This window comes from Montipora capricornis, chromosome 1 (genome assembly GCF_036669925.1).
Source record: "Montipora capricornis isolate CH-2021 chromosome 1, ASM3666992v2, whole genome shotgun sequence".
Lineage (NCBI taxonomy): Eukaryota > Metazoa > Cnidaria > Anthozoa > Scleractinia > Acroporidae > Montipora > Montipora capricornis.
Genome location: NC_090883.1, coordinates 52867035 through 52894158, shown reverse-complemented (window position 1 = coordinate 52894158; position 27124 = coordinate 52867035). Strand labels below are relative to the sequence as shown.

General features: G+C 41.2%; 1 protein-coding gene and 1 long non-coding RNA gene across 3 annotated transcripts in view; both read left to right on the top strand.

Moving 5' to 3' along the window:
• LOC138048467 (uncharacterized) lies at nt 1-3456 on the top strand. Its single transcript, XR_011132199.1, has 3 exons — nt 1-214; nt 515-708; nt 2081-3456. It is a non-coding gene; the product is annotated as an uncharacterized lncRNA (long non-coding RNA).
• Nucleotides 3457-8623: 5167 nt separating this feature from the next.
• Nucleotides 8624-27124, top strand: part of LOC138048452 (uncharacterized skeletal organic matrix protein 2-like) — a 30223-nt gene continuing 11722 nt past the window's right edge. Inside the window, exons 1-3 of one of the 2 annotated variants that reach the window (XM_068894642.1) lie at nt 8625-8770; nt 15421-15476; nt 25200-25388. In XM_068894642.1, the coding sequence (XP_068750743.1) occupies nt 8748-8770; nt 15421-15476; nt 25200-25388 (268 nt within the window). In that variant the 5' untranslated portion in view covers nt 8625-8747. Of the gene's footprint in view, nt 8771-15420; nt 15477-25199; nt 25389-27124 lie in introns of both variants that reach the window. The other variant, XM_068894645.1, reaches the window with a different exon arrangement.

The window sequence follows — 27124 nt, the reverse complement described above, 5'->3', positions numbered from 1 at the left end:
ATCTCCATTTAGATTATTTATTCTGCTTCAGAAAAGAGAGATGCGTGTTTTGCTCTTGGTGGCTACTGGAAAGGCGATGTCGATTACCGTAGCGCTACCACCCTCCTCAAATGTGACATCGAGTGCTGTGATGCCAAGGAAATAAAAGGGAGTTACTATAATGTTCACACACCAAAACTAAAGCCAGCTGCGGTCACTGTGTTCACACCAACAGGTAACACATGATATTATTAAGAAAGCTCATAAAACAATTGCGACGACTTTCAATAGAATCATGTCTTTTTCTGAATATGAATTCACTGAATGACTTTGCGCTTGCTGCAACTCATTTCAGCGTTATTGAAAAGGACACTCATTCCATACGTGAAAGTTGCCCCTTTTTTGTTTGTTTGCTTTTATTTCTGGCTTCTTAAGCAATTTGGCCATTTCACAATATTTTGCTTTGTTGATCATGAGTTTTACGCCAATAAAGACCATCTTTAATCGTTGCCTCTCTAAATTTTACGGCCGATAGTTACAGGTCCTGCGCAGTGTAACGTTTGCCTTGAGAGAAACGCAACCAGCTGCATTGATAGTCAGGAAATTCAAGTTTGTGGCGTGGATCCATACTCGCTTGGTACAACACACTGTGGCTCTGCAGTCGGGACTTATCGAGACAGCAAAGGAGATCTTGGCATGGCTTCTTTAGAGGGTGCATAGACTGTGCAGGTAGGTTTTATAAAAGGGTAAAGAGTAACGTAGATTTGTCTCGCGGCATTTCCACAGACCGATCGATTCCCGCGTAAAAAGGTTCACAGGGGAGCCTTGATAGCCAATCAGATAATCTTACGTAATTAACAATAGACAATTCAAGAAAAAATTTCAGCGCGTTGACTGGCTGAGAGCACGTCAATTAATGCCAAACAGAGTGAAAAAAAGTTAAATAGTGCAATAAAGATGAAATCGTTGCATTGGTGGCCAAACAGATGCGAGCCCCGGATGACGCAATGCATGGCACAATTTTTTCGCGATTGCCTGATACGGGTGCGTCCATCTCGATCTATATTTTAAATAAGTAACTTGGAATAAATAAGCACTTGTATTTTTTTCAAAGACTACAAGTTGCCCTGGTCTCTTCGCGACTCGGGCAACTTTGTGAAAACTTTGAAAATACGCGTGAAATAAACCTAAAGTTAATTGCCCTCAGACCCATGTGATTACATATTCTAAGTATTATTCTGGGAATTGCGAATAGCCGTTGTGTCCATGTGAAGGCGGACTGAGGAGGAGTTCAAGAACAGGACTAGAAAACTTGGCTGATTATGGGGACAAACTAACCCAAACTTTTCGCGAAACGTGTCAAATCTTCAACCGGTACTTAACAGCTAGGTGAGTAAAACGGTTTTGGACACTGATACTTTGACTCAAGGGTAAACTAAATCAAGCTAAGCGACTTAGTTGAAATGTTTAGTTTCAAAATGAAAAAAATGCTTAGAAAAGCACATAGTAATTCAAATTACTCCTTGAACGATACGTAAACTGAATCGGTGATTAATTAACGAGTATTCCATGAGTGAGCGTTGGATATCAGATGGCAAATATCGCTTCCCGCACAAATTTTTCAGCTTAGCAACCCTTGGCGCAGTCAGTTCCCATATTAGCTAGGCTATACGCTATATGAGCTGATAAGCGAGATTGAGTGAGCCAATCAGAATATTATAAACGCAATATCCGCGGTCGAAAATGTAATAAGTGAGGCTAATCGAATGGTGACGAGTGAAATTAGGGAATAATTTCACCTGCGTCTTGCACAAAATAAGGTTCAGGAGATTACTTGATTTTGGACAAAACGCCAGTGAAATTATTCCCTAATTTCACGAGTATACCATTTGATTAGCTGTTAATATCATGAGTGAAAAATTACTCCTTAATTTTCAAATCTGCAAGCCATTTTGGCACTGAAGGAAAGTTGTCATGGCAACATTGTAATTTCACATGTCAAATTACAAATTGACGCTTAAATTTCTTGCCAAAATTAGGAGTAATTTGTCACTTGTTATTATTGCCATTAACTGAATTTTGTCCTCAATTATCGTTGCAGAGAAAAAGGCGGCTTGTGCAGCTATTGGAGGCTTCAGGAAAAATGTGCAGAAATAGACACAACTGGAGTGCGAAATAGATTGCTGCAACAGAGATAACTGCAACACACAGAGGCCAAGTTTGCGCAAAAGTAACAGCAAAAAAGGACTTTGATCAGATTTTCACCAAATCTTACTCTCAGCAATCCTGGCCTTTTATATTGCTGTAGTATAGGCAACATCGTCCAGTAAGGATGGTTTGGTTAGCTGTAGGAGGTTCGTCGATAAATAGAAGAGATACATATAGATCGTGGACATATGGAATGCGGCTCATCAGTTTTTCGTATTAGAGACATGACGAGAACGGGTACGAGATTTGACTGCTTGTTCTTAGCGAAAAAAAAAATAGAAAATTTATAATTTACTCTTTGTTAGCAGTATAGGTTTCTCAGTCATTCTTATTGCTGGTAACTGAGCCTTTTCTTGATCGAAAATGCCAAACCTTCTACTGTGTTGGTTACTTGCTTTGACACGACGACATTTTTTTTGCAAAAGCTCGTACTAAAATGACGAAGGTATCACGTTTTTCCCGCCAAAGTGACGCAGTTTTGTTTTGTGTAGACGAAAATCTCGTAATTGTAGTCGTTCTCGTCCTAGAATCTAAAGCTCTCTACCGGACGGCTACTGCTAGAGTTTTTCGGGGAAAAAAACGTGCCGGTATTGTGTCATTGGCGCGTGTAGTAGCGCGGGCACATTGATAAAATGGCGGATTTTCATTGACACCAAGCATAATCCGTCAAGGTACCGCTATTTTCTCCTGAACGAGTACGGTGACCCCACTTTTTATTCTATATATTTGCTGAGAACACTATTTTCATGAAGTAGTGAAAAAATGCGCAAAATCTATGGCCAGCTTTTTGGCAATTTCATAAAATTGTACGGAAGGAGCCATTACGAGTCGAACAGTCTACATTCAAGTTAACTCTATTTTGGAGTGTTAAGTAATCACAAAGGCATTCAAATAAACTTTTTTTTTTCGGGTACGTACTTGAATTAACCATAGAATGACACCACGCTCTGCGTTATACATTGGATTTCATTTATAAAATTGAGCTAAATTTGTCTAACATTGGGGGTGCGGCCGGTAATTGTCAAAGTAGCTCAAATGCCCGTACTCGTCAGCGTCATACCAGGAACTCTTATCATACTCTTATCATCTCCTTGACAAGTTACAACAGTGTGTAGAGTTTCATCGGAAATCTATGGCAAGTTCTATTTCTAGGAAATCACCTTGATTAAGCGCGAGCAACACTTCGTGCTGCTACATGTTTGCAGACCAATCAGAGGCGTTGTGTTCATCAGACCCAATCTGATTGGCCATAATTTGGCGGGACGCGTGTTTGAAATTTAGAAGATACTGCAAACTGATGGGCCAAGGATGAATGAGAAGGATCTACACTTCCGGATTGTAGACTTCTGATGGCACCAGATAGAATAGTAAGATTAAAATGTTTGTCTTTTCAGTCTTGATGCTGACATCAACAAAAACGAAATGACAAAACCGACCAATAGAACAAAAAACTTTGAATAAGCCTTTTACATGTTTTCCTGTTGTCTTTCCTTTCTTTATTATCTTACCATCTTGTATTATCTTTCCGTCTTTGTCCTTCACACGAAGACAGTATACACAAGTTCGATCTCTTGCAACAGGCCAAAGGGCTTTCAACAACAATAGGAACTTGGAGTCCATCATGATCTCTTGTAGGGATGCAAGTTAAACTATAATATAATCTATACGAATACATGAAATGATAGAAAGGCTTAATGCGCCCATTACAAGGATAGATAGAATACAACTTGAGCTGCTTGACAACAGGCGAAAGAACAACTGGAAAATCAGAGACCTGAGCAGAATTCCGATCCTCTACTCATTGAGTTCACTAAAGAGCTACAATGAATGGACAATGTGTCTCACTGCCCAAGACTCTGATTTTTCAGTTGTCCATTCGCCCGTTGCCAAACAACTTGCATTCTATCCGTCTCACGGGCGCATTAGGCCTTTCCATCATTTCTTGTATTTGTATAAACTGGGACGCATGACTTTATCTGTAAAGCCTGCAGATCAGTGGGGCACATTTGCCATTCAGGACCTAGATAAACGACATACTGTAGCTCACCAGTGAGCTCAATAGGCCTTTTTCGATTTGTTAAAATTCAGATGGATAGCGAGTCAGTGAGGACAAAGACAAAGGAAAGTGGATGATATGTAAATATTTTTCACATTAATTCCCATGTGTTTCTATTGTCTTTGTCCTCACTGCCTCACTTTCAAGCTGAATATTTAATACATCAAAAGTGGCCTATGGGTAGAGCATCCCACCGCTGACCGGTGTTACGGAGGTCGTAGATTCGAATCCTGTCCTTTCACCCGTTGCCAAGCAACTTGTATTCGAGCCTATACGACTTCTTTATTGCCATCGACCGTTTCTTAAACATTGGCCTTTTGAGGGAAAACAACAATATTACCCTCAGCGGTTATTAAAACTAGAGTGATGTACTTCGATGAAACAGTTGAGCAGATTTTATTTCGCTTTAATGGTAAACACACTTAACCAAATGCAAAAATGGGTGCATGTATTTGAGCAAGACTCGTTTTACAGCCAAATTTCTTTCAATTTTATACATGCTAACGAGGCTAGTAAATTTATTTAACACAAAGAGGAAAAAATGTTTATTGGCGGCTATTTTTGCATTCGGTCAATAGACCCCTTTCAGTTTTAAATTCGCAATCTGGAGGATAAAACTATAAGATCGTTAAATTTTGCATTTTTCTCTCAGGGGAGAGAACAACAACTCTTTTGTCTTCGAAACTGGCAATTACTGAAATGGGTCTATAACACGTCATGCTCAGACGAGCCAACGGGACGGAAAGAGAATTACGTCTGCATAATACGAAGGAAATCTGGCTCGTATTTTGACCCATCTTTCTTCCTGACCTCAGCGTAGAATTTTGTCCAGAATATCATCCAAAACTTGTGAGCCATAGGATCCATTTTTTCGTCGATATTTCGTGCAAGACACCACTTTTGCCACACAGCCATGTTTTTGTTGTTCGTTTGGTTGGGCGCGGACTCGTTTATCTCGGCTATTTCATCATTTGAAACAACGGTAAAACGGGACTGGTCTTCATTCCCAAATTGTAAAGATATGCCGGAAACACTTGTAACTGGAGTGGAATGTACATGTTGCTGTCGTAATTGTCCAGAAATGTGAAGTGATGTTTCCGTTCGTTGCTCTGTCGCGGACATTAGAGAGCTTTAGATTCTAGGAAGAAAACGACTACGAGTACGAGATTTTCTCATAGAACAACAGTGAGCGCGCGCAAAAAAGCGTCATTTAGGCGGGAAAAACGTGATACCGGCGTCATCGCAGTACGAGGTTTTCCAAGAATGTCGTCGTGTCAAAACAAGTCAACAACACGGTAGCAATTTTAGCATTTTTCGATCAGCAAAAAACGCTATGTTATCAGCAATAAGAATAGCTGAGCAACCTACACTGCTAACAAAGAGCAAGATTAATCGTCCGGGTTATGAATCTTTTAAGTATTTTCGCTAAAAACGGGTAGTCAAATCTCGTACTCGTTCTCGTCCTGCCCCTAATACCGAAAACTCCAATAGGTCCCTATTAACGATGCTCCGGTTACCGTGGGCTGTGCTTCATCTATATAAACTAGTTGACAGTTCTAGAGACAAACTATCGTCACTTTCCTCCAAAAACCGTGGAAATAAGTCTAAACTGAAATTGGGGAAAATATCACTGGCAGAGTCACTGTCTAATGTTACAAATTAAATCCCCAGTTTGGTAGGGTAAGAGGTTGTTGCTATGGTTATTGTGATAAATTCTGTGGATTAAGCTGATTGCCCTTAATATGATTGGCTGATGTAACTGTCTTATTACACTGTCCCATTACAACCCTACACAATAATCAGTGAAAAATAAAGGATTTAATGCACCCATCAAATTTGAGAAAATTGTAATGGTGATTAGGTCTGTAATCATACGAGTGATTTAACAAATCGAAAATGGTTCAGCCTTGTCTCTTCTTATCGACAATGATATTCGTCGTCAGAGTAGTCAAAATGTTGTGGACTCACGGGGCGTAGCAGAGTGAGTCCGCAACAAATTTTGGCCACTGTGATGACGAATACCGTTGTCGATAAGAGTACAGACAACGCTGAACCACCGTTGATTTGCTTTTTGGCACAACATTCAACACTAAAGAAAGTGTTTATTTCAGAGAGTGACCAAAATCATGACACAAAGAGAGAGCAAGCGTTGTCTATAACTTTCTAGCAATATGATTGGTTTGTTTCCCAAAATGAGCGTTCCTGATTGGGTATTACATTGCGTGACAAATTGACGCGAGCATGACGCGAGCAGCGTTGTCTAGACTCTTATCGACAACGGCAAATTAGTCAATCAGATTGCAAGATTACAAGCAATTGTGGTAAAAAACAAAATCGAATGACCGCGCAACGGAAGTCCGATTTGCTTATCGCGAGTATGATATCAGACCGAACTGGACGACACGAAGACCTCTTACCAATTAATCATAAAAATTACAACTTCCGAGAAAGGAAGAAGAGCCAAGTCATGAAAGAAAGGGAAAATTTGCATTTAAAGACTGACAAAGGAGGAGCAAATTATTTAATGTCGTTCTGAAAGAAAGAAAGCCCAAATTTAGGAGTCTGTACACTGTTTCTATGGTGATTGAAACCATTGGCTTATTGAACTGTCCGATAACAACTTGGAAAGTAAATTAGTGGAAATCCAAGGGCGCGTTCTTTTGGGGCTATTCCGGAATTGGAATTTTTTTTGAAAGTAAAGTAGACAATCAGTCGTGCAATAGTCTATTTGACTTTCATTAATAGTATTTAACAAAAACATAGCCAGAGAACGTTGCCTTAAGACAAAGAAAGCAAAATACGATAGAAGAGGAGCTTGTGACACCAAAAACGTTTCGCTACGCGATCGTGATACATTTTTTGGACTTGTTTCGGTCATTTTGCAAAAGGAATAATTTTTTAAAAAAGTGGCATAATTTGGGAAAACGGGAAACATAGCATAATAATTATGCTACTCTTCAGGCTAGCACAATCTAAAAAAGCCTATGCTTGAGTCGACTCATAGTTTCCTACAATTTCAAAAGTAGAAGTTGTACAGTACCACAATAATGTGGATCAACCACGCTAACAAAGATACCTACTTGACGCGTTGCCCGCTCAGAAAAACTAGAGGTTAACTGACCTCACTTCACACAAAAAATATGCTACTCGAATATGTGAACTTGGTGAACTCTCGCGAAACATGAGCATGTGAAGGATACGAAAATAACTGTTTCATTCTTCAGATGCTTAGTGTGTGCGTTTGTCGACTTACAGATGCACGTTGCAGGAAGTAAGAAATAAGCGTGCATCTCGAGCAACTGTAGACTTTTAAGTGCTTTTCAAGCTTCCTGAGCGCATCCTAATTCGATATACGTACACCTGCAGCTGAAAGCACGAACCATTTCAGGCTTTTATAACAGCGGCTTAAAGGTTAATGCGAAAATAGCAATTTGAAAACTCTTTTCTGGTTCTCTTCCATTTGATAACAACAACTAAACTCTACTACGAGAAAATTTGCAGTGAAAATACATATGAACAGGTCATGTCGTGCACAGGAAACCGCACGATAACGGATACATCAATGAGGAATTGATAGGTTCAAGTGATGTCCTGAAAGGTCTCAAACATGGACCAGGCTCAAAGCGAATGATTTTTTAGAAGGCTGACCAGTCTCTAGTCTCCCTTACCGTCGTTTAGGGAACTTGACAGCTGGATGACTAGGATGCCATTACGCAGGGACGTCTAGAAAAAGGAATCAAAGAAGAACTGAGCTGGAATTGCACCAGCTTCTCACGAAGACGTCCTTAAATTAAGGCTTCGTCATGCGAAATACCTGACGAAGTACTTAGAACGCCTGAGTGCGATGCTAGAATAGCACAAGCATTCCACAAACCACTTAGCCTTCTTCGCAGACATCAGTTTTACAGATTAATCACTCAGACCATAATCACCGACATAATCACTCAGACCGTGACAGATACGTGATATAATTTCAACGTTAGAAGGATTACAATTTTGCAAACGTTGGCCGTGTAGCACTTATATTTGAACAGACTTAACTGATTAGAGTGTAATGTGAAGTGCCAGTTTTCTATCCCATATGAACCATGTGAGCGTTAGCCCTACTAATGGAAATGGGCCCACACAAGTACAAATTAAAACTCTGACCAGGGTTTCAACATTGTTGATTTAGTTTTGACAGGACGTAGCTTACGTCGGATCACTGAAGGGATCGTAAACAGTAAAAAAAAAACAATTCCATGGAGTTATGTCCAAAGAATACCACAGGGAATGTCACGTGCCGAGTAAGACCTCTTTAGGATTTGCATAAGAGCTTCCGCTTATTTCAGAAATGTGAAGTGTTTTAGAACTACGCCGGAAAGTTACATTGAATGATAACGTCATAATGTCGTCATGCAGATCTCGTTGGGCACGTTTCCTACTTAATTAAGATGTACCACGCCATGAAAGCAGATTCTGAAGACATTGCAGGGAACTGAGAAAGATATTTGAAAGTTGTCGTATGCAGTCGTTTACATATTACAGGTATTTTCAAATGCTAATTTCTGCTTTTCTTTTGAAGGTATTTCTGAATCAGTTGCTGCAAAGCCAACAGCCAGGGCACCCAACGAATCTGTTCCTCACATTATCTGTTCCCCGGAGGAATCTTGCTGGCTGGCAAAAATACAGGTGTTTCGATTAGCTGGCTGGGAAATTTTGTTATTGATAGAGGTTTTGCCTGGGAATTACTGACTTTTTCTAGCATTTCAACCCGAGCTGGCTGTAGAAACTCTGAAGACTGAGGACGACTAAAAAAAAAAAAAAAAACCCCTTCCCTCTCCCAGAGAGTAGTCACAAACATACGACGGCTGGTCAGAGTGATTGCGCTTGCGGAAAAAACCTGTTTTGTCCCGGTTTTGTCGCTTTTATTCGGTCGTTTCGGATCGAGGGATTTGAAAGCGCGCGGAATTCCTGACTGGGAAATAAATTTGATCAGCTGGCTGGGAAACCAACCAATTTTATCTAGCTGGCTGGGAAATTTCTTGTGTGTCTTGCTGGGAAAAAGGAACACATAATGTTTTCCCAGCAACACTGAAAAACACCTGAAAATGCCTTAATAACATTTATTTTCATTAACTGGGGTATAATAATACATTTTACAACAAATTGGTCGTTGGGTGCCCCTGAACAGCTAGATCAGTCAGATTCTCAACATACTTTTCATTCTTAATTTGAATAATTTTATCGAATGCCGGATAACCTACACCGCCGAGTTTTTCACTGTGAAGTAACCTGAGTATCATGCTTTCCTTTTTGGTGAGAAGCGAGAGGGAGGACGAGAAAAAGTGGCACACAATTGAAACTGACACAACTGCTTGGTTTTGACCCTGCAGTAGTCTTGGGTAAATTCTGCCGGCAGAATTTCTAGAAGAACAAGCGATTTTTAAGGAGAGCATTCTGCCGGCAGAATAAGGGATTTTCGAGCAGAATTTGGGCAGAATAAGAGAAAATCAGCTGCACTAACCGGATAAATAAATAAATAAATATACATTTATATAGCGCCATCTTCCATTAATTGCCCACGGCGCTTTACATTTTCTTTTGTTTAAAACTACATGCTAACCTTCTTGAAGTTTGGTAATCGACATTTTCTCCTGTTTAAACTTGTTTCTTTTCAGCAGCATTCGGAATAAAAATATATTGACATGTTAAAAAAAATAATGCTTTGGAGAGATGTGGTAGTCTAGTGGTTAAGTGAAAGGGTCATTAATCGAACGTTCACAGGTTCGAGTCTTGCGAGTTCAGGCATTGGGGTTCGGGTTTCACATAGATATTCATTTCCCATAATCCCTATCAAGCACTAAATGTCCTAATTTGACGATAATAGTCAATTAAGAGAAAATTAGGTGTTAAACTCATTGCTTTCACTGTTGTCTTTATTGCAATTTTCAAGAGCACACGAGGGAAAAAAATTACCCATCATGCACCTAACTTACAATGACGTAATGTATAAAAACATAACGCAACACCCCCACTTGTTTTTATAATCTAAAGCTAATTGCACAGTAAATGTGATTATAACAGGATATGCTACCTTATAGCTAACATCCAAACAGGAATTTTTTAAAAATGTTCAGTTTAACCTTGGTTGCTGGCTTTGTGAAAATATCAGCCACCATCTCCTCTGTAGGGAAATATACGATGTCAATTTTACCATTTACAAGTATCTCACGCAAGAAGTGATGCCTGATGTCAATGTGCTTAGACCTTTGTCTACTGACTGGGTTCTTGCTTAAATCTATTGCCCCTCGATTATCCCCATAGATCCTGGTGGCTTTATATGATCCCCTTCCCATGTTAATTAGTAACTGAGTTAAGTACAGAGTTTCCTGGGCTGCAGCCGTCATACCTATATACTCGGCTTCACAAGTGGAAAAGGCAACAGTAGGTTGCCTTCTTGATTTCCATGATATAAGGGGGCCACTGTGGGATAACCTAAAACAGTACCCTGTGGTACTTCGTCTATCCTCCAACGAGGATGCCCAATCTGAATCGCTGTAAGCAACTAGGTTCAAATCACCATCACATTTCTTAAAGCACAGCTCATAATCTATTGTGCCTCTAAGATATCTTAAGACATGTTTAGCAGCTACCATGTCCTCCACTCTGGGGCAGGACAGTTTTTGTGAAAGTTTACTAACAATCCAGCAGATGTCCGGTCTTGTGCATGTCATTGCATATATTAAACTCCCTACAATCTCACGATACCTCTTGGGATCAGTCATTAAATCATTGTTGCCCCCCAAATTTTTGTTCACATGGAGTTGCTCTAGGCTTACAATCCTTCATTCCGAATTTATCAAGCATCTTAAGGATATATCTCTTTTGATTCATCTTAATTCCTCCTCAAGATTGATTGAAATCAATACCTAAGAACAATGAGATTCTACCCAAGTCCTTCATTTGGAATTGGAATTTCATGCCTTCCTTGAATTGATTCATTAAATCCATATTATCTGATGCTACAATTAAATCATCAACCCAAATAAGAACAATGATTATGTTGTTATCTATCTGTTTACTATAAATACAATGGTCTACTGGGTTTTTGTCAAAACCAGCCCCCACCAGATGCTCATGTAATACCTTATTCCAGTTCCTGCCTGACTGTTTGAGGCCATAGAGGGATTTTCTTAATTTGTAAACTAGCCTCTCCCCGTCCTCCGACATCGTTGCAAAGCCCTCTGGCTGGTCCATGAATATTTCCTGATCTATAGGTGCATGTAAATATGCAGTCTTAACGTCCATCTGGTGGACCGTGAGGTTGTATTGTGCTGCCAGTTGCATGAGGACTCTAACTGAGGAAATATTAGCTGTTGGTTTGAAGGTTTCTTGGTAGTCTATCCCTTCTACTTGGCTATACCCTTTGGCTACATATCTGGCTTTAAGTGTTTCAGACCCTTCTGCATTTTCTTGGATGGTGTAGACCCATTTCCCCCCCACTGGGTTCTTACCCATAGGCAGTGTGGTTAACTCAAATGTATCATTCTCTTTGAGTGATTTCATCTCCTCTTCCATTGCTTGTCTCCACTCTGTAGCACGAGGCCAGTTCATGGCCTCTGCATATGTTTGTGGTACTCCACAAACCCTATAACAGCAATCAGTGCTGTTATAGGCCAAGTCGTTACCATCATTTAGGTCAGTATAAAATTCAGCTAAGTACTTAGGAGGCTTCCTTTCCCTTAAAGGGTACCTTCTAGTCTGAACGGGGTTACCTGCAACCTGTTCATCGTTTTCATCCTTAATGTCTGGGTCATCTGTGTTGGCTTCAATGTTTGGGATGTCAACCCTCTCATTTAGGTCTTTACCAGTTGGGGTGTTCGTGTCAACCTTGCAGTCAGGGTTGGCTGTTTCAGCCTCGTTTACTGGCAATCTGCAAAAGCCTGAGTCCTCATATGGCAAGTCAGTTCGTGTTTGCTGTTCTACACTGTCTTTACTAATAAACCTGATAAGTCTGTGTTTATCTTTATCCTAGTATTATAGCACCTGTTCCGAATGTGGGCAGCAGTCTGAATGGCATACGGCCACATACTTTTGGGCAACTGCTTCTCAATGAGTAAACACCTACCTGTTTCGACCAGGGTTCGCCAGTGTCTCACAGCAGTGCCGTTTTGATGAGGGGAATAAGGAGAGGATGTTTCATGTTTTATGCCTCTCTCCCTAAGGAGCGTCTGAAAAGAATTGCTCGTAAATTCTGTCCCATTGTCAGACCTCATGCACTTAACTTGGCCATACGGGGAGCAGTCAGCCAGGAACTTTTCTGTCGCCTGTACAGTATCGCTCTTATTTTTGAGGAAATAAACAAATACGGCCCCAGAGAAATCATCGGTGAAGGCCATGCTATACTTAAAACCTTCTTTAGATACTGGATTAATGGGACCGGCCAAATCTGTGTGTACCATTTCTAAAGGTTTTGTAGCTCTAGCATCCGGTCCTCTATTTCTATTATTGACAAACTTTCCTTCTATGCACGTGTTTCAATTAAACTTAGATTTATCTGAACTACCAGATATATTCATCCCATCTACTACCCCTTGTGCTTTAATGACATCTTCGAAATTACAATGGCCTAATATTTCATGCCACGTGTGGACGTCATGCGAGACGCTTACCTTATCACTATTGTTGTCATACTGTTCAACAGTGTTCAAATAATATAACTGGCCATGTTCTTCGATAGCGAACGTGGTGCCATCCTTATGAACAAGTTCGTTATGGCCTCGTTGGAATTTAAGTTCTGCTCCATTTGATGTGGCAGCTTTCACCGAGAAGATATCTTGGGGATACGAGGGTATGAACAATGCATCTTTCAGCACAGTTTTTACATGTCTCCCATTCACATCTTTCAGTATTACCTCTGCATCTCCTCGTTTGACTGCTATATTCATAGTCTTCGTTCCATCCGCCAACTCCATACAATGTTCTGTCGGTTTGAAATTTCCATCGACTTTTTTAAAAATGTTAGTTGTGACAATGTGGGATGTAGCTCCTGTGTCAACCAGTAATCCTGTCGGATTATTATGATGTCGGTTTGTATGATCTTCGACATGAAACGCAAAGGAGTGTTACCCTTCAATGGTTTTGGTGTGGTCGCTGGAAATGGCTTGTTTTGTTCTGTCCTTACGGTTGTGCCTTCTGCATTCGCCGTCAGTGTGAGTGGTGCTCTTGTGATAACTGCACCACTTCGTGGCTTCGGATTTTCCCGGACAGTCTTTAATAAAATGGCCACTTTGCCTGCAACCGTAACATACTGGGGATGTTGGGCATACTGTCTTCATCACTTGATCTGCTTTCGCTTTTGTGTTGAATTTCTCTGTTTCTTCAAAACTTCTCAGCTGGACTTTGAACTCGGTCAAATTTCACTTGTGTTTTGGGTGATGTGAATTGCCAGTGGTTTATAAGATTCTGGTAATCCTTTAAGGATCATGGCTATAATCAATCCATCGCTGAGGCTTTCCTTGGCGTTTCTGAGAGCCGTGATTGCTTTTTCAGCCCTAATCAAGTACTCTGTAACTGTCTCGTTCGTTCCCATCTCGAGCGACGTCAACTCGGTGTAGAGCGTTATCATTCGCGGCTTACTTTGGCTTGCATAATGCTCTCGTAAGATCTTCAGAGCCTTTCTACCGTCATCGGCAGCATCCCTCATTACTAATGAGAGGCTTTTGCCGTCTAGAAATTGTATAAGTTCCGCATAACATTCTTCATTTTTGGCTTCGTCGGGGGGGTCTTCCGACGGTAGAATTGTCGTCTTCAGTTTAAGCATTCGCAAGTGCCCAATGAATTTGGCTTCCCACAACTCGTAGTCGTTCTCATCTCCGTTGAAAGTCAGTCTTTTCCACCTCGAGTCTGACCTGGACCCATAACCTGTTGAACTCATTGCTTTCACTGTTGTTTTTATTGCAATTTTCAAGAGCACACGAGGGAAAAAAATTACCCATCATGCACCTAACTTACAATGACGTAATGTATAAAAACATAACGCAACATTAGGAATTGTCGATAATCGTCATTTCAAAGGTATAGAGGTGGGTTGGAAAGTGAACTGAAATGCAAGTAATTAGGCAGCTTCTGCGGGTAACGAAGCAGAAATTACGTATACGTACAACAAAAGAAACAAAAGACAGAAAACAAAACAACTCCAAATAAAGACTAATTCCAATTGACCAAAAACACTATGCTTTCCGGTACCTGCAGAAAGACCTAGCTAAATAGACCAATTTTGATATATTAAAATTCAGTCCTAAACAAAAGACATCATCTCGAGGCTTTGGGGAATAAATAGAAGGATTTGTATGAGTTTATTCCCCAGAGCCTCGAGATGATGCCTTCGGCAGTGTGTCTCAGTGGTTAGGGCGCTTGCCTTGAGGTTCATAACCGCCTCTGACGACTTGCTGAATTTGTTCCTAGTAGTCCCTGGTTCAACTTCCCAGCTGCACTTGTAAATAACCAACAGGTTTGCTTCTGCCCAGTTGGGATTCTGAACAGTTGTTGTTGTTGTTGTTGTTGTTCTGTTTCGTCGTTTCGTTGATTTTGTTTCATTGCCCCTGAAGTCTGTATGGGGAGTGGTCAAAAAAGTATGTATTGTATTGTATTGTATGCCTTTTGTTTAGGACTGAATTTCAATAGATCAAAATTGGTCTATTGGCGTGCCGTAGATCTGTAAAGAGCACCCAAAGAGCAAATTACACCAAAAGCCTTTGAGAGATATTTCAAGGCTCCTTGTAATGTATAAAGACCGTCTAAAGTGATATTTTTATCACGTTGAATTTGATCTCAGTGTTCGGAAATCTTAGCTGAAAATTGATTTGTCAGAAAATGTTAGGGAATGATGACTTCATTTCAGAAATTGCTAGCTGAACGTGGCCTTCTAAGAACTTCCCAGCGAACCATTCGCTCATCTGAAACTGCTAGATGACCTTTTTAAGTGCCAAAAATTGCAAACATATCCTTTCAGAAAAAGTCAAGGAACTACGTTTCCCTGGTTTTGAAACTTTTTGGTGATGTTTTAGTCAGAATTCTGTAGCTGCTTGGCAACGTAGGACCAAAATTCTCAGAACAGTTTGACTCCCCCGAACACATATCACCGAAAATTATCGTTGGGTGCCATTGATCTGGGCCGGTTATTTCTCTCTTAGGGTTACAGTGATGCTTTTGCTTGCGGCAATTATCCTAACAGTTTCTCAAGTAGTCGGTAAGTACGTTTCCTTGGTAGGCGGTTAAACTTGTAGGTTTAATTTGAAATATACATTTTTGGTGTAGATCAGTTATTATGAGAGTTGTCCAAACTTAGTGCCGACTGAGCTACAAGGTCAGACGGGAGCAGGGCGTGGGAACTGAAGATGTTAAAGTCACGGCAATGAACATGTGCGCGTGCAAGTGCAACAAGGGGTTACGTTTTGACAAACGCTGGCCGTGTAGCACTTATATTTCAACAGACTTAACTGATTAGAGTGTAATGTAAAGTGCTAGTTTTGTACCCCATATGAACCTTGTGAGCGTTAGCCCTTCTAAAAGAAAGGGGCCCACACTAAGACACTCTGACCAGGGTGGGAATTGAACCTACGCCCTTCGGGTTAGATCATCGCTGCTCTACCGACTAAGCTACAAGGTCAGAAGGGAGCAGGCCGTAATAGTCGAGGAGCAGATCTCAAAATAGGCCCTAAATAATGTTTTCGTTGCGCACCCACTACACAAAAGGTTTGACTTCAGATTATGATAGACTGATACCTCTGGAACATTTCTAGGCCGGTCGTACTGGTAAAATGTGGGATCAGGGATCTGCTACGGCATGTTTTTTTACGCAGGGTGGGGCTGGTACAATACGGGCTGAGTTTTATCCCAATGACCTAACTGGGGAAGAAAATAATCATATCTCTGAAGTTATTAATGCTAGCCTCTTGAAATCTGGAGAGGTGATATAACTCCATTATCTGAATTTATCGAACTGTTTTTAAGGTAGCACTTCCGTTTCCATGGAAACGTTTACTAGGGAATATACGAAAGACGGCTAATTTCCCCCAAAAAATGCCCTTCGCAAAGAGAATTATGTCTTTATTACTGGAAAATATTTAAAATACACTTCTTGTGTAATTCCCTGTAAATATCTATGCTCTGTTGTGCTGATTATTAACTGGAGTCATCTGTGGGTAAAGGCTATATATTCTGTACCTGCACCTTTCGTAAAGACTACAAAATGAATGATCGTGTCTGTGAATACTGAAGGTATCCGTTTGGTTTTCGGCAGATAGAGATCAAGTACGAGTTTTGTCTCTCTTCTTTTCTCGTTTTGAATAAACGTTTAAGGCACATCAAACAAGAAAGCTGTTTAAGTCGAAGTCTACTATCCCAACCTGTTCCAGCCACGCTTTAAATCTCATAAACGTTGCAAACTTGCATATATGACCTTGTATCTCAGTCGGTAGAGTAGCGGTGAGCTAACCTGGTGGTCGTGGGTTCAATTGCCACCCTGGTCAGAGTTTTCTTCTGTCCTTGTGTTGGCCCATTTCCATTTGTAGGGCTAAGTAAACGCTCACATGGTTCATATGGTGTACAAGTCAAATAGACTAGCACTTCACATTACACTTTCATCAGTTAAGTCTGTTTAACTTTATTATAGTCTTGTCCATTCCTACATATCTTATGCCATTCTTGGGGAAGTGTGTTTAAAACTCAAATTTATAAAGTACAAACAAGACAAAACACAGCGCCTACTCGCGGAAAAAAACAGTGCTTTTCCTCTCATCAGCCTCCTAAGTATCCTATCAGTTAAATTTGCACATCGGTTTCATAGCAAAGCACTACATACCAAACATCTTTGATAACTTTTATTTTAGTATGCTAATGATATTCATAGTTATGCGCAGGAAGCAACATTGGAAAACAATCTGTATCTTCAATTGTAGTTGATCTTTGGCAAGATCTTCCAACTACAGTGTAGGTCAAAAGATCTTAACACTTACTTTCCCTGCCAAAGCAAAAAAAGTTCTTCTTAAAACTCAATCCAGTAAGTAAAATTATGCCAACGACTGCCTTTATTTGTGTTTATTTTTTGTCTTAGCTCTTAAATGTGTGTATCTCTTGCTGTTGTCGTTGTTGTTTTTTTTTTTTTGTTTGTTTGTTTTTTCTTTCCTCAGTTAGGGGCTAATAGTAGAAAAAGGTGTAATAATAAACACTTAATGACTGGTCCCGAGGGAAACAGTTCATTTTGTTTCCCGAGAATCTCAATGTTTCCCCGAGGCACAGCCGAGGAAAACATTGAGATTCGAGGGAATCAAAATGAATTGTTTCCGGAGGGACCAGTCAGTAATTGATTTGTTATACAGCACAAAAAGAAAAACGTGCAATGGCAAAAACAACGGGGGTCGTCGGTCAACATTCACGGGTAAAAGTGTACTGTTACCCTCTGACGTCATAGATTTTGCACTGTTGCCCGCTAAGAGACTTTTGGCGCGAAACAGTTTCATTGTTAGATGTCATGTGACCTCGAAGTAACCAATGAGAGCGTGCGCTGATGGGAGAAAAAACTCAGCTATATAACAATAAGATTGTTTGTTGTTGTTGTTTGTACAGGAGCCCACGAGAAGGAGTCTTTCTATACGCATTATTCTTCAATCAACCTTTGAACATACATCTTTCTATTTTTAGGATTAGGGTTAGGGAAAGATAGGCGCAAAGGTTGACTCATAGGGCTTGTATGGGAAAGGCAAGCTCCTATTCATGAGATCCTATTGCGTATGACTAATTTCTCTTACCGGCGGTAATTTCCACCTGACTTCCCCTCCCCAACCCAACAATTAGTTGGTGGCGACGCAATTTTCCCTTTCGTAAACAAGCGATGCCATTTGGACGAGATGAAAAAACATAATCTACGACCAGATTATCAGCGCATCTCACTTAGAATTAAAAAATAATAATAAGAAGAAAAAACCTTAGAAATATATTAGGAAAAAAATTAGAAAAAGTTGATCGGTCGATGTCGATCTCGGTTCAATGACTTACGAGAAATTGCACTTAACCTCTACGCTACCGAAACAAATGAAATGAAGGAAATCCTAACAATTTATTGAAAGCACTTAACCTCTACGCTACCGAAACAAATGAAATGAAGGAAATCCTAACAATTTATTGAAAGCTAACTGAATAAAAAGGCTTGGTTACTAAAAAAGGCATCGACAGTCAAAAATGGCATTGCTTGTTTACGAAAGGGAAATTAGCGGTGGCGACAGGGGGCTAACTCATACAATGACACGCTGTGCTTGAAATGCAAACTAAACAACTAAATAAGCAAAAAACAAGAGCTTAAGAGGTATTAAATTGTTTGGTTTTTTTTAGTATTTTGAAGAATTGTCATTTGTTTTCGTGTGGTCGCTAATAGAAACAAACTCTCAACGCAAATCTATAGCAGTTTTTGGATAAGATAGTATTTGCCCTATTGCTTAACATGTGAATTCCCTATAAATGTCGTTGTCTAAACATAAAGGTAAAGTCATTTTATTCAACGTCGGTGGTATCAATGGAAGCCGACTATACTCCGTTTTGCAGGTATTTAAAGCTATAGCTACACTGATCAAAGGAAAGTCGAAACAGACGTTGAAGTCACCGAGGAACGAACCGGAGACCTCTTGCTCCGAAAGCTGCGCACTAACCAACTGAGCTACGCCTTCTCCTCCGAAATTTTCAAGCCTTCTTCATCAGTTCAATTGCGACTTGCATAGGCACGGGTGTTCTGCAGTTGTGTAGCTCTTGCATGACAAAATCAATCGGCCCATCCACAAAAAGCGCACCGAACAAAAGGAACTTGAACTTGAATAATCCTACAATAAGCCATGGAAATTATACGAGACAGGCGTTGAAAATACTGCAGGATGTATTCTTTAAAATATAACTTAGCGCTACCGTCAGTACTTCGAAATAGTCCCTTTTCGAATTTAAGAATTACCGCTGAATACAAACACCAAAGGCACATTGATACAGGGTTAGTTTCGACCTAAAGTAAAGTATTCACAAAAACCAGCTCCAAGGTGCCTGAAACTTGAAAATTGAACAATAGAAAGTTGTAAATAGGTCATCTTCTCACTAAAATTTAGGAATATGTTCACTTCAGATGAAGGCTAACCATATAAAAATGCGCTCTCAGTGCTTTTATTCAGCGTCATAGCGAACTCGAAACCGGGCATCGATTGTTATCCCTGTAATGATACGCGGATAAACTTGAGTTGTAGGAGGAGTTCTTTGCTCTGTTCCATGCGGTGTGAGAAACATATGTCACACTTGGAGATGTAATCCCTCAGCTTAGTTGCCATGCGAGACCAATAGAGAGTGTCGCGTGCTCTGCAGATGCACCCTTCAATACCGATGTGTGAGCTGTGCACAACTGCCATAAGCTCCTTGCGTAGGCTGGCTGGTACCACAAGACATTGACCCTTAAAAACAAGATCTTTCTGGACCGTCAGGAGGTCTCTCATGTCGAAGTACGGGTAAAGCGGTTCAGGGAGGTCTGAACGACTCTATGGCCATCCTTCGCGTATGGTTGTCCGTAGTTGCTGCTGGACTGGGTCATCAGCAGATGCGTGCTGGATCTGCTGACAGCGGCTGGCGCTGACTGGTAGGAAGGCTTGATGATCAACTTGCTCAAGTTCTTTGTTGAAGTTACAGGCGTTGATCTCATGCAGGAACGCTCTGCTTAAAGTATCAGCCAGGAACATCTGTGTTCCTTTTTCGTAAACAACTTGTAAGTTGTATTTTTGCAGCCTCAACAACATTCGCTGCAGTCGTTTGGGCGCTGAATTAAGTGGCTTCGAAAAGATTACTTTTAATGGCTTTTGGTCGCTCTCCACTCGTATCACATCACGACCATACACGTAGGACTCGAAACGTTCACACGTGAAAACAATCGCGAGCAATTCCTTTTCGATCTGAGCATAACGTGTTTCTGCGTCGTACATGGCTCTGGATGCGTAGGCTACGGGTTGTCCATTCTGCAACAAGGCAGCCCCTAACCCGAACTGAGAGGCATCACACTGAAGCGTCACTTCCTCCTTCAGGTTGTAGTAATACACTGAAGCATTTCCTGTTAGAGGTTTGTTTAGCTCATCATTGTCGACGTACTTAATTATCTTCATGCCCACACAGGCCTTTCTTCCAAGGAGGGGTCAGATGACGTTGTTGTCAACAAGTTTTCAATCCAGTTGACATTTAAAATTGTCACGCCACACGCGGATACGAACTTGACCCACAACTGTCAGCTAAGAGCCTCCGTAGGCCGTGACGATGAGTGTTCAAAGGCGTCACGCGCATAGTCCTTTGTGGCTTTCCAGTATAATTTCACCGGAATAACGTTGTATTGCGCTCCAGTGTCAGGCTGAAAACGCAGATAATTTCCAGACTCTAGGTTGAGGGTTACTAACTGAGAGTCTATGATCTGCATAAAACACTTCCGAATCACTATCTGGGTTGTCAACCGCTCGGACAAGTTTGCGTTTGTCGTCTTTGCCGTCTTTTTTCTTGCTGCGGCATTTGACCGCAAAATGTGACAGCTTTGCACATTTCCGACACGTCTTGAGGTACGCTGGGCATAATTTTCTCCTCGTGCGGTCATGTTCGGTGCCGCAGTTCTCGCATTCTTAGATGGATTCCTTTAGGTGTTTTTTTGAATCTTCGTCTGTTGATAATTTGGCTTTTACTGCCTTTTCCCAAGGCATTTACTGTAGTTCCATCGCAGTTTCCGACGATTTTCATTTGGGCCAGCATGCTCTCAGACGCTCTGCAAATCTCATCAGTTTTGTCAAGTGTAAGCTTCGTCTCTCTCAACAATCGTTCCCTGACTTTGTTGTCACGAATGCCAAATACCAATCGATCGCGCAGTATCTCTTCCGGGGTAATCTCCTCGAAATTGCAACTATCGGCTAGCTTTTGCAGCACAGTGCGGTACTGATCATGTGTTTCCCCAGGCTCTTGCACTCAATGGTTAAACTTGAACCTCTCAAAAGGGATATTCTTGCATGGTTCGCAATATTCTCCGAATTTCTTACTGGTTTGATCTTTTTCCCATCAGCATCATTTTCTCAGTCATTGAAGGTTGCGTACCCCTCTTGTGCTTCTTCGCCGATCACCATGAGAAGGGTGGCAACCTGCACTCCCTCTGACCTTTTAGTGAGCTCTGTGGCAAGAGCATAATTTTCCCATGCTAGCAGGAACTTCTCTCATTTCTCTGCGGCGTTTGGGTTGTGAATCTCGGGTGGCGGTGGTAATGCATATCCTGATGCCATAATTTCTTGGACTTTGTCCTCTATTGCAAAATGATGGCCAAGGAGCTTCTCTGATTCTTCTTCAAAGGCAGCTATTCTATTGCAGTCGACTGTCTGCTGCTCTGTGTTGGTCATGTACATCGGCCCAACTGTTGCCCATCCTGCAAAAGTCTTTAACGCATAGGGACCACCGTTTGCGCTCGCCAGGATGTCCATCGGTTCAAGGGCCTTTGGACAGTTTGATCCAATGAGAAGACCGACTTTCGCACCTTGGAGCTTAGAGGGCATACATTCAGCTATCCGGTTGAGGTGTTTCCACCGACGAGTGAGTTCAGGTGCTTGCACATCTACGTCGATTGCAGAAATATCTTCTTTGGTGTATGTCTTAGGCAAAGTGATGGCATTTTCACCAATCAGATCCGTAACGGTCAAACCGTTCAAAACCTTAGCGTCGTGTAACTTAGTACCGTTCACAGTTCTCACCATAAGCTTCGTGTCGGCACCTTTAACATGCAAGCGTCTTCAAGAACAAAGGTTCCGGTGCTACAACTGTCGAGCATGGCGTAGATAAGCACTTCAGTTCCGGTGGCTTTTAGTCTGATAGTAGGGAGTTTAAGAAACGACGGCGGCTACGGCAACGGCAACGCCAAAAAGCAGTAATATTATTGGTTAATAGAACCAAAAAGATCGTGCTGCACGTGCGGCACGCATTTTTGAACACTTCACTCCCGTACTCGTCAAAACTACTAGGTGAAATGACCAAATTTAAGGTTTTGACTACAACGTGGACAAACTAAAGTGAATCTTTCAGTCTCACTCTTCACTTCAAATCCGTCCGTACTAATCCTGTTATAGGACACTTCACCCATATTGTATAATATAAACAAAATGGAAATATCATGAAATACTTAGAATAGCTCAAACTTTTATTTTGAAGTGACGTTTTGGTCGCCGTAGCCGTCGTGGTTTCTTAAACTCCCTAGGGACTATAGGTACGGCAGTTACTGGATTCCCTGTGCCAACAACACTACAAACGGCCTCCTATGTTTCAGCATGAGAAGTAGTTACGACATCCATTGTTTTCCCTTTTTCAGGGATTCTGATTCCTGATTGTTGGCTGATTAGGACGAAAGTTGTCATCGTGAAGTCTGGTAGGATGACGTCTATCACACGTTTTGCAAGTTCTTCTCTTGGCACACCCGTTTGAACTAGGACCACCACCGTAGCACGTGAAGCACAGCTCTTTCTCCTTTAGAAACTCTCTCCTTTCTTGTAAGGACTTCTTTAAGTACTCTTTGCATCATCAAGGTCATGACTCTTCCCACACATCTCACACAAGTTTTCAGGGTCACACCTTTCGTTCTTGGGTGCAGTAACTACTGTTGTTGCGTGACTAGAAGCATGGCTTGTCGTGCGGGAACGGTCTCCGTATGTTCTCGGCTCGATTGCATTCCTACCCTTGTTGAAGCGATCTGGGAGTTCTGACGCATCCAAACGACTGAGCGCTTCTCGTGAAAATACTGGATCGGTGGCAATACCCGCCTTAGTCTTGACAAATGTAACGCAGCTAGCAAACGTGGGGGTGATTCTTCCGGCAACTCGATGTCTACTCGATTCTCTGCGCCATCTGTCTTGGAGTGACAACGGAAGTTTTCTCACCATAGTCTAAATGTTGTGTGGATAGTCTAAAATTGACAGAAACGTAAACTCGGACATCGCGCTCCGACACTGAGTGAGAAACGTAGCAAACCGGTCTAAAGCCTGATCGTCCTCTTGTCTAATGCAAGGCCAGTCATTAACCTTCTTTATGTTCGCGTTTGCAATCTTGTACGGATATCCATACTTTTCAACCAAAAGCTTCATAGCCTCTGCGTATCCGTTCTGACTGTCGAGATGGAGGTAACATTTAATCAACTCTTCCGGCTCCCCTTCCAGGTACTGCTCTAAGTAGCGCAGACGAAGGTCAATCTACGTCCGTTTACTCTCTATTTGTGACTCACATGCTGTGTGAAACATGAAGAAGTCTAAGGGATTACCGGTGAATTTGGTGATAGTTAGTGCTGGCAAAAGGGTTTGCTGTTGCTGTTCCACCAATAGCTCGGTTAATCTATTTTCCTGACTGAGATAGAAATTCTTGAACACCTTCAGAAGCGTTCTGCCTTTCGCTCTGTCTCATTTTAAATTCAGGAACACATGGGTTAAACTGAGAATAAAGCGCTGCAGTTGGCTCTACTTGTCCAGGAGGGTAATATGTATGCCTGAGAAACAAGTGGTGGATGTGGGCGTGGAGAAGGCTCAAACTGTGGACTATGACAGACCGTTGGCGGTGGATGTATAGGTAAAACATGGGGCTTTTCTTCCAAGGCATCACCTTCAAATTCAGCATACGCCCTTTCCCTCGTGTGAGCTACCGCTAGTTGTTCTTCTAACAGTAAACACTCTGTTCTCTTCTCCAATTCTTTCCTACGCTCTAACATTGCGAATTTCGCCATCAGCTCGGCTGCTTTAGCTCTGTCTTTCGCCCGACCGGATGCAACAGACGTGGAAGATGCCTTTGAGCGGCAGGACGATCCATAACGCCTGGAACAATCTGAACGATTATCAAGGCTGTTTAAAACCTTTTCCTTTGTGGAAGAAACCCACTGTTCCGTTGTCTCAATAAAATCAATCATAAGACTGCTTTGTAGAGCATACCGGTCGGTAGCTACGTCAAGGTCTTCTTCAGCTTCAGGGTCATTCATAAGGGTTGCGACCGCCTTTTTCAACTCCTCGCTGGTCGCGCGAAATGCGGACAACTCGCTTTCAACAGTGTTAACATTGTCGTGTTTTCGGTCATTTCGGTTATACGCTCCATATGCATTTTAACTTTCCTCTGCAACCTATAATAATCCATCCATCGAAGTCGTGCGACATAATCGGATCCTACTAAGTGTCGCGTTGGCCTAGATACGCAAACTGTGTCAGTGACAGTCTCCTTCGATTGATGCTCGTCGACGTCAGTTTGTCCGTTGCAACTCCCGGCGTCCATACTCATCCAGAATTAACGTTTCAACGAATATCGGGTCCAAAGCCGAACCTCCAACGCGCTTGTTACATCAGCAAAGTAACTTTTAATTTGATGTTCGAAGTTCATTAACTTAAATCGGTTGCTAAAAAGAAACAAACACAAATACGTTACTGCAATGAGCTAAGTGAACAGAAATCGACGAAATAAACGAAACAACGATTGGAAGTAATACTTACAAACGTTGTATGGCTTTTAAAACGGAACAAACTCAACCAAGGTACGATAAAACTGACAACAAAACAATGTTGACTCTCCGAAATACAAAATGAGAATGAACTTTCAAGCAAAGCGGCGAATTTATATTAATGAACTAAACAAAGGCAAAATTATGCGGGCGAAAACGACATATAAGCGTGACATAAAGTAATTCTAAAAACAAAAGCGAACAAAATATTCACGAAAAAATGCGGCAGCAACACCCTCCAACTCCTCATTAGTCTTCCCCCCCCCCCCCTCCCCCCGTCAAAAAAATGTTTTTGGTTTTTTCGTTGGCACTCAGTTTGTCTCCGTGTCTGCTCCAAACCCACATGGTAATTTTCTCCAAATTAAACTTGAATAATTGCGCTTAAACTTAATTTCATTTGCATTTTTTTCTTCAAAGCTCCTCCGCCATCAACCTGCTATGCATGTGACGAGAACAATGAAAACACTTGCATCTTAAATCAGCAGCAACAACTGTGCGCTTATCCCTTAGAAACACATTGCAGTTCGGCCAAATTGAAAATCAGGAATACCGCTTTGAATGGACTGGAGGAGTTTCGTTTTGTTCGAGGATGTATCGACTGCCAAGGTAAGTTCCATTTTCCTTGGGAACTTATCTCTCGTTTCAACTCACGTGATAAGGCCCCATGTTTCCAAAACATATCTGAAGCGAAGAGTTTCGAAGTTCGGACGTGGTCGCCATTTCCGAAGAATCAGTTTTCGGTCGTGGTCGTCCTGCCTGTGTTTGGTAAGTGTCCGTTATAACTTGCCGTTTGCTATAGTTGTGTTAGATTTAAACGCAGTAATTCAACCTTTACGCAATTATTTTTAAACTGCACGAAGTCATATTTTTAATTAAAATTAAAAAAATTATTTCTTTTATAACTCGAAGGTCATGGGTTCAATTCCCACCATGTTCAGAGTTTTTTTCTATCCTTGTGTTTGCCCACTACCATTAGTAGGGCTAACGCTGACATGGTTTATATGGGGTAGAGACCTAGCACTTCACATTACACTCTAATCAGTTAAATCTGTTCAAATATGTCCGTTCAAGTGCTACACGATCAACGTTTGCTTAAACGTAATCCTTCCTATGTCTTTTTCATTTCAGTTTTGAACCAAGTGAACAGTCTAACCTATCCACTCGATTATCCTCCTATCTTAAAATACTAAATTTATTATTTAAGCTTCTTCTCTAAAGTACCTTTTACTTTACACCTTAACTGGTTTGCTTCACCAATAACTTGTTAATTCACAGAGGGCCCATACAAACGGTGTTCCCGTTAATCTCTATATCTTTCACATAATTTCGATAATAATAATAACAATAAATAATAATAATCACTTTATTAGTATAGGTAATCGCATGGGGCCGAGTAAAATTAAGGATTAATATCACGCGTGTTTTCAGAAGTTGCTGAAATTGCGCGACGAGGGCAATTTCAGCAACTTCTGAAAACACCAGTGATATTAATCCTTAATTTTACGAGGACCCATTGCGATTACTTGTTAATAACAAAGAGGGCAAAATTTTCTTAACACTGTTGAGGCACCTCGAAAAACAGACAGCTAAGCGGAGTTAAAACACTCGTTCGCTCGGAAGCAAAACAACTAACAAACAGACAAGCAAGTCAACTTGTTCTTTGCGTCCAAAACGAGTATAGATGATTGTTATTTACATCCACTCGAGAGGAAAATACGAGTTTCATTCGTGAACAACTGTAACAACGATTAAACCAAATGTTAAGCTTCAATTTATTTTATTCACCTGTGCTGTAGAGGTTTTTACCACTTGCAAATACGCATCCGTAAACATAGCAAACGGTTTGTCCAAAGAAATCCACCAAATTTGAGCTACTTGTTCCTCCCGTCAATGGCAGATTGTTCTGTGACCTTTTTTGTTGAGCTGCAAGATGTCGTGGTAAACTGAAAGCCCTTGACGAAAGGAATCATTTTGTTTTTCAACCACACAATCCCGCTACGCCGGGCGCCATGTAAGTCGATCCAAGTTTTAAGCTTTTCATGAAAAAAATCTTTTGCCCTTCTTCTTGTCACTCGAAAATTCAAATTCCAGATCATCTTTTAAAGCTAGTTCTTAATCTTTATGCCTTTTCGGCGAATGCAGCGCGAATTAAAAGACAAACTTCGATGAAGACGAAGTTGTTTTGCTCAAACAGAAGAAACCAACTGAATGTGGAAGACGTACGTTCAGCCAATCAGGAGCGAGAATTTTTGGCGCTCGACCAATCGTGAGCGAGTAATTTTGCCCTCTTCTCAAGCAAAATTAAGAAAAAATACCCTCTTCATTGACCAATCAGCATTCAG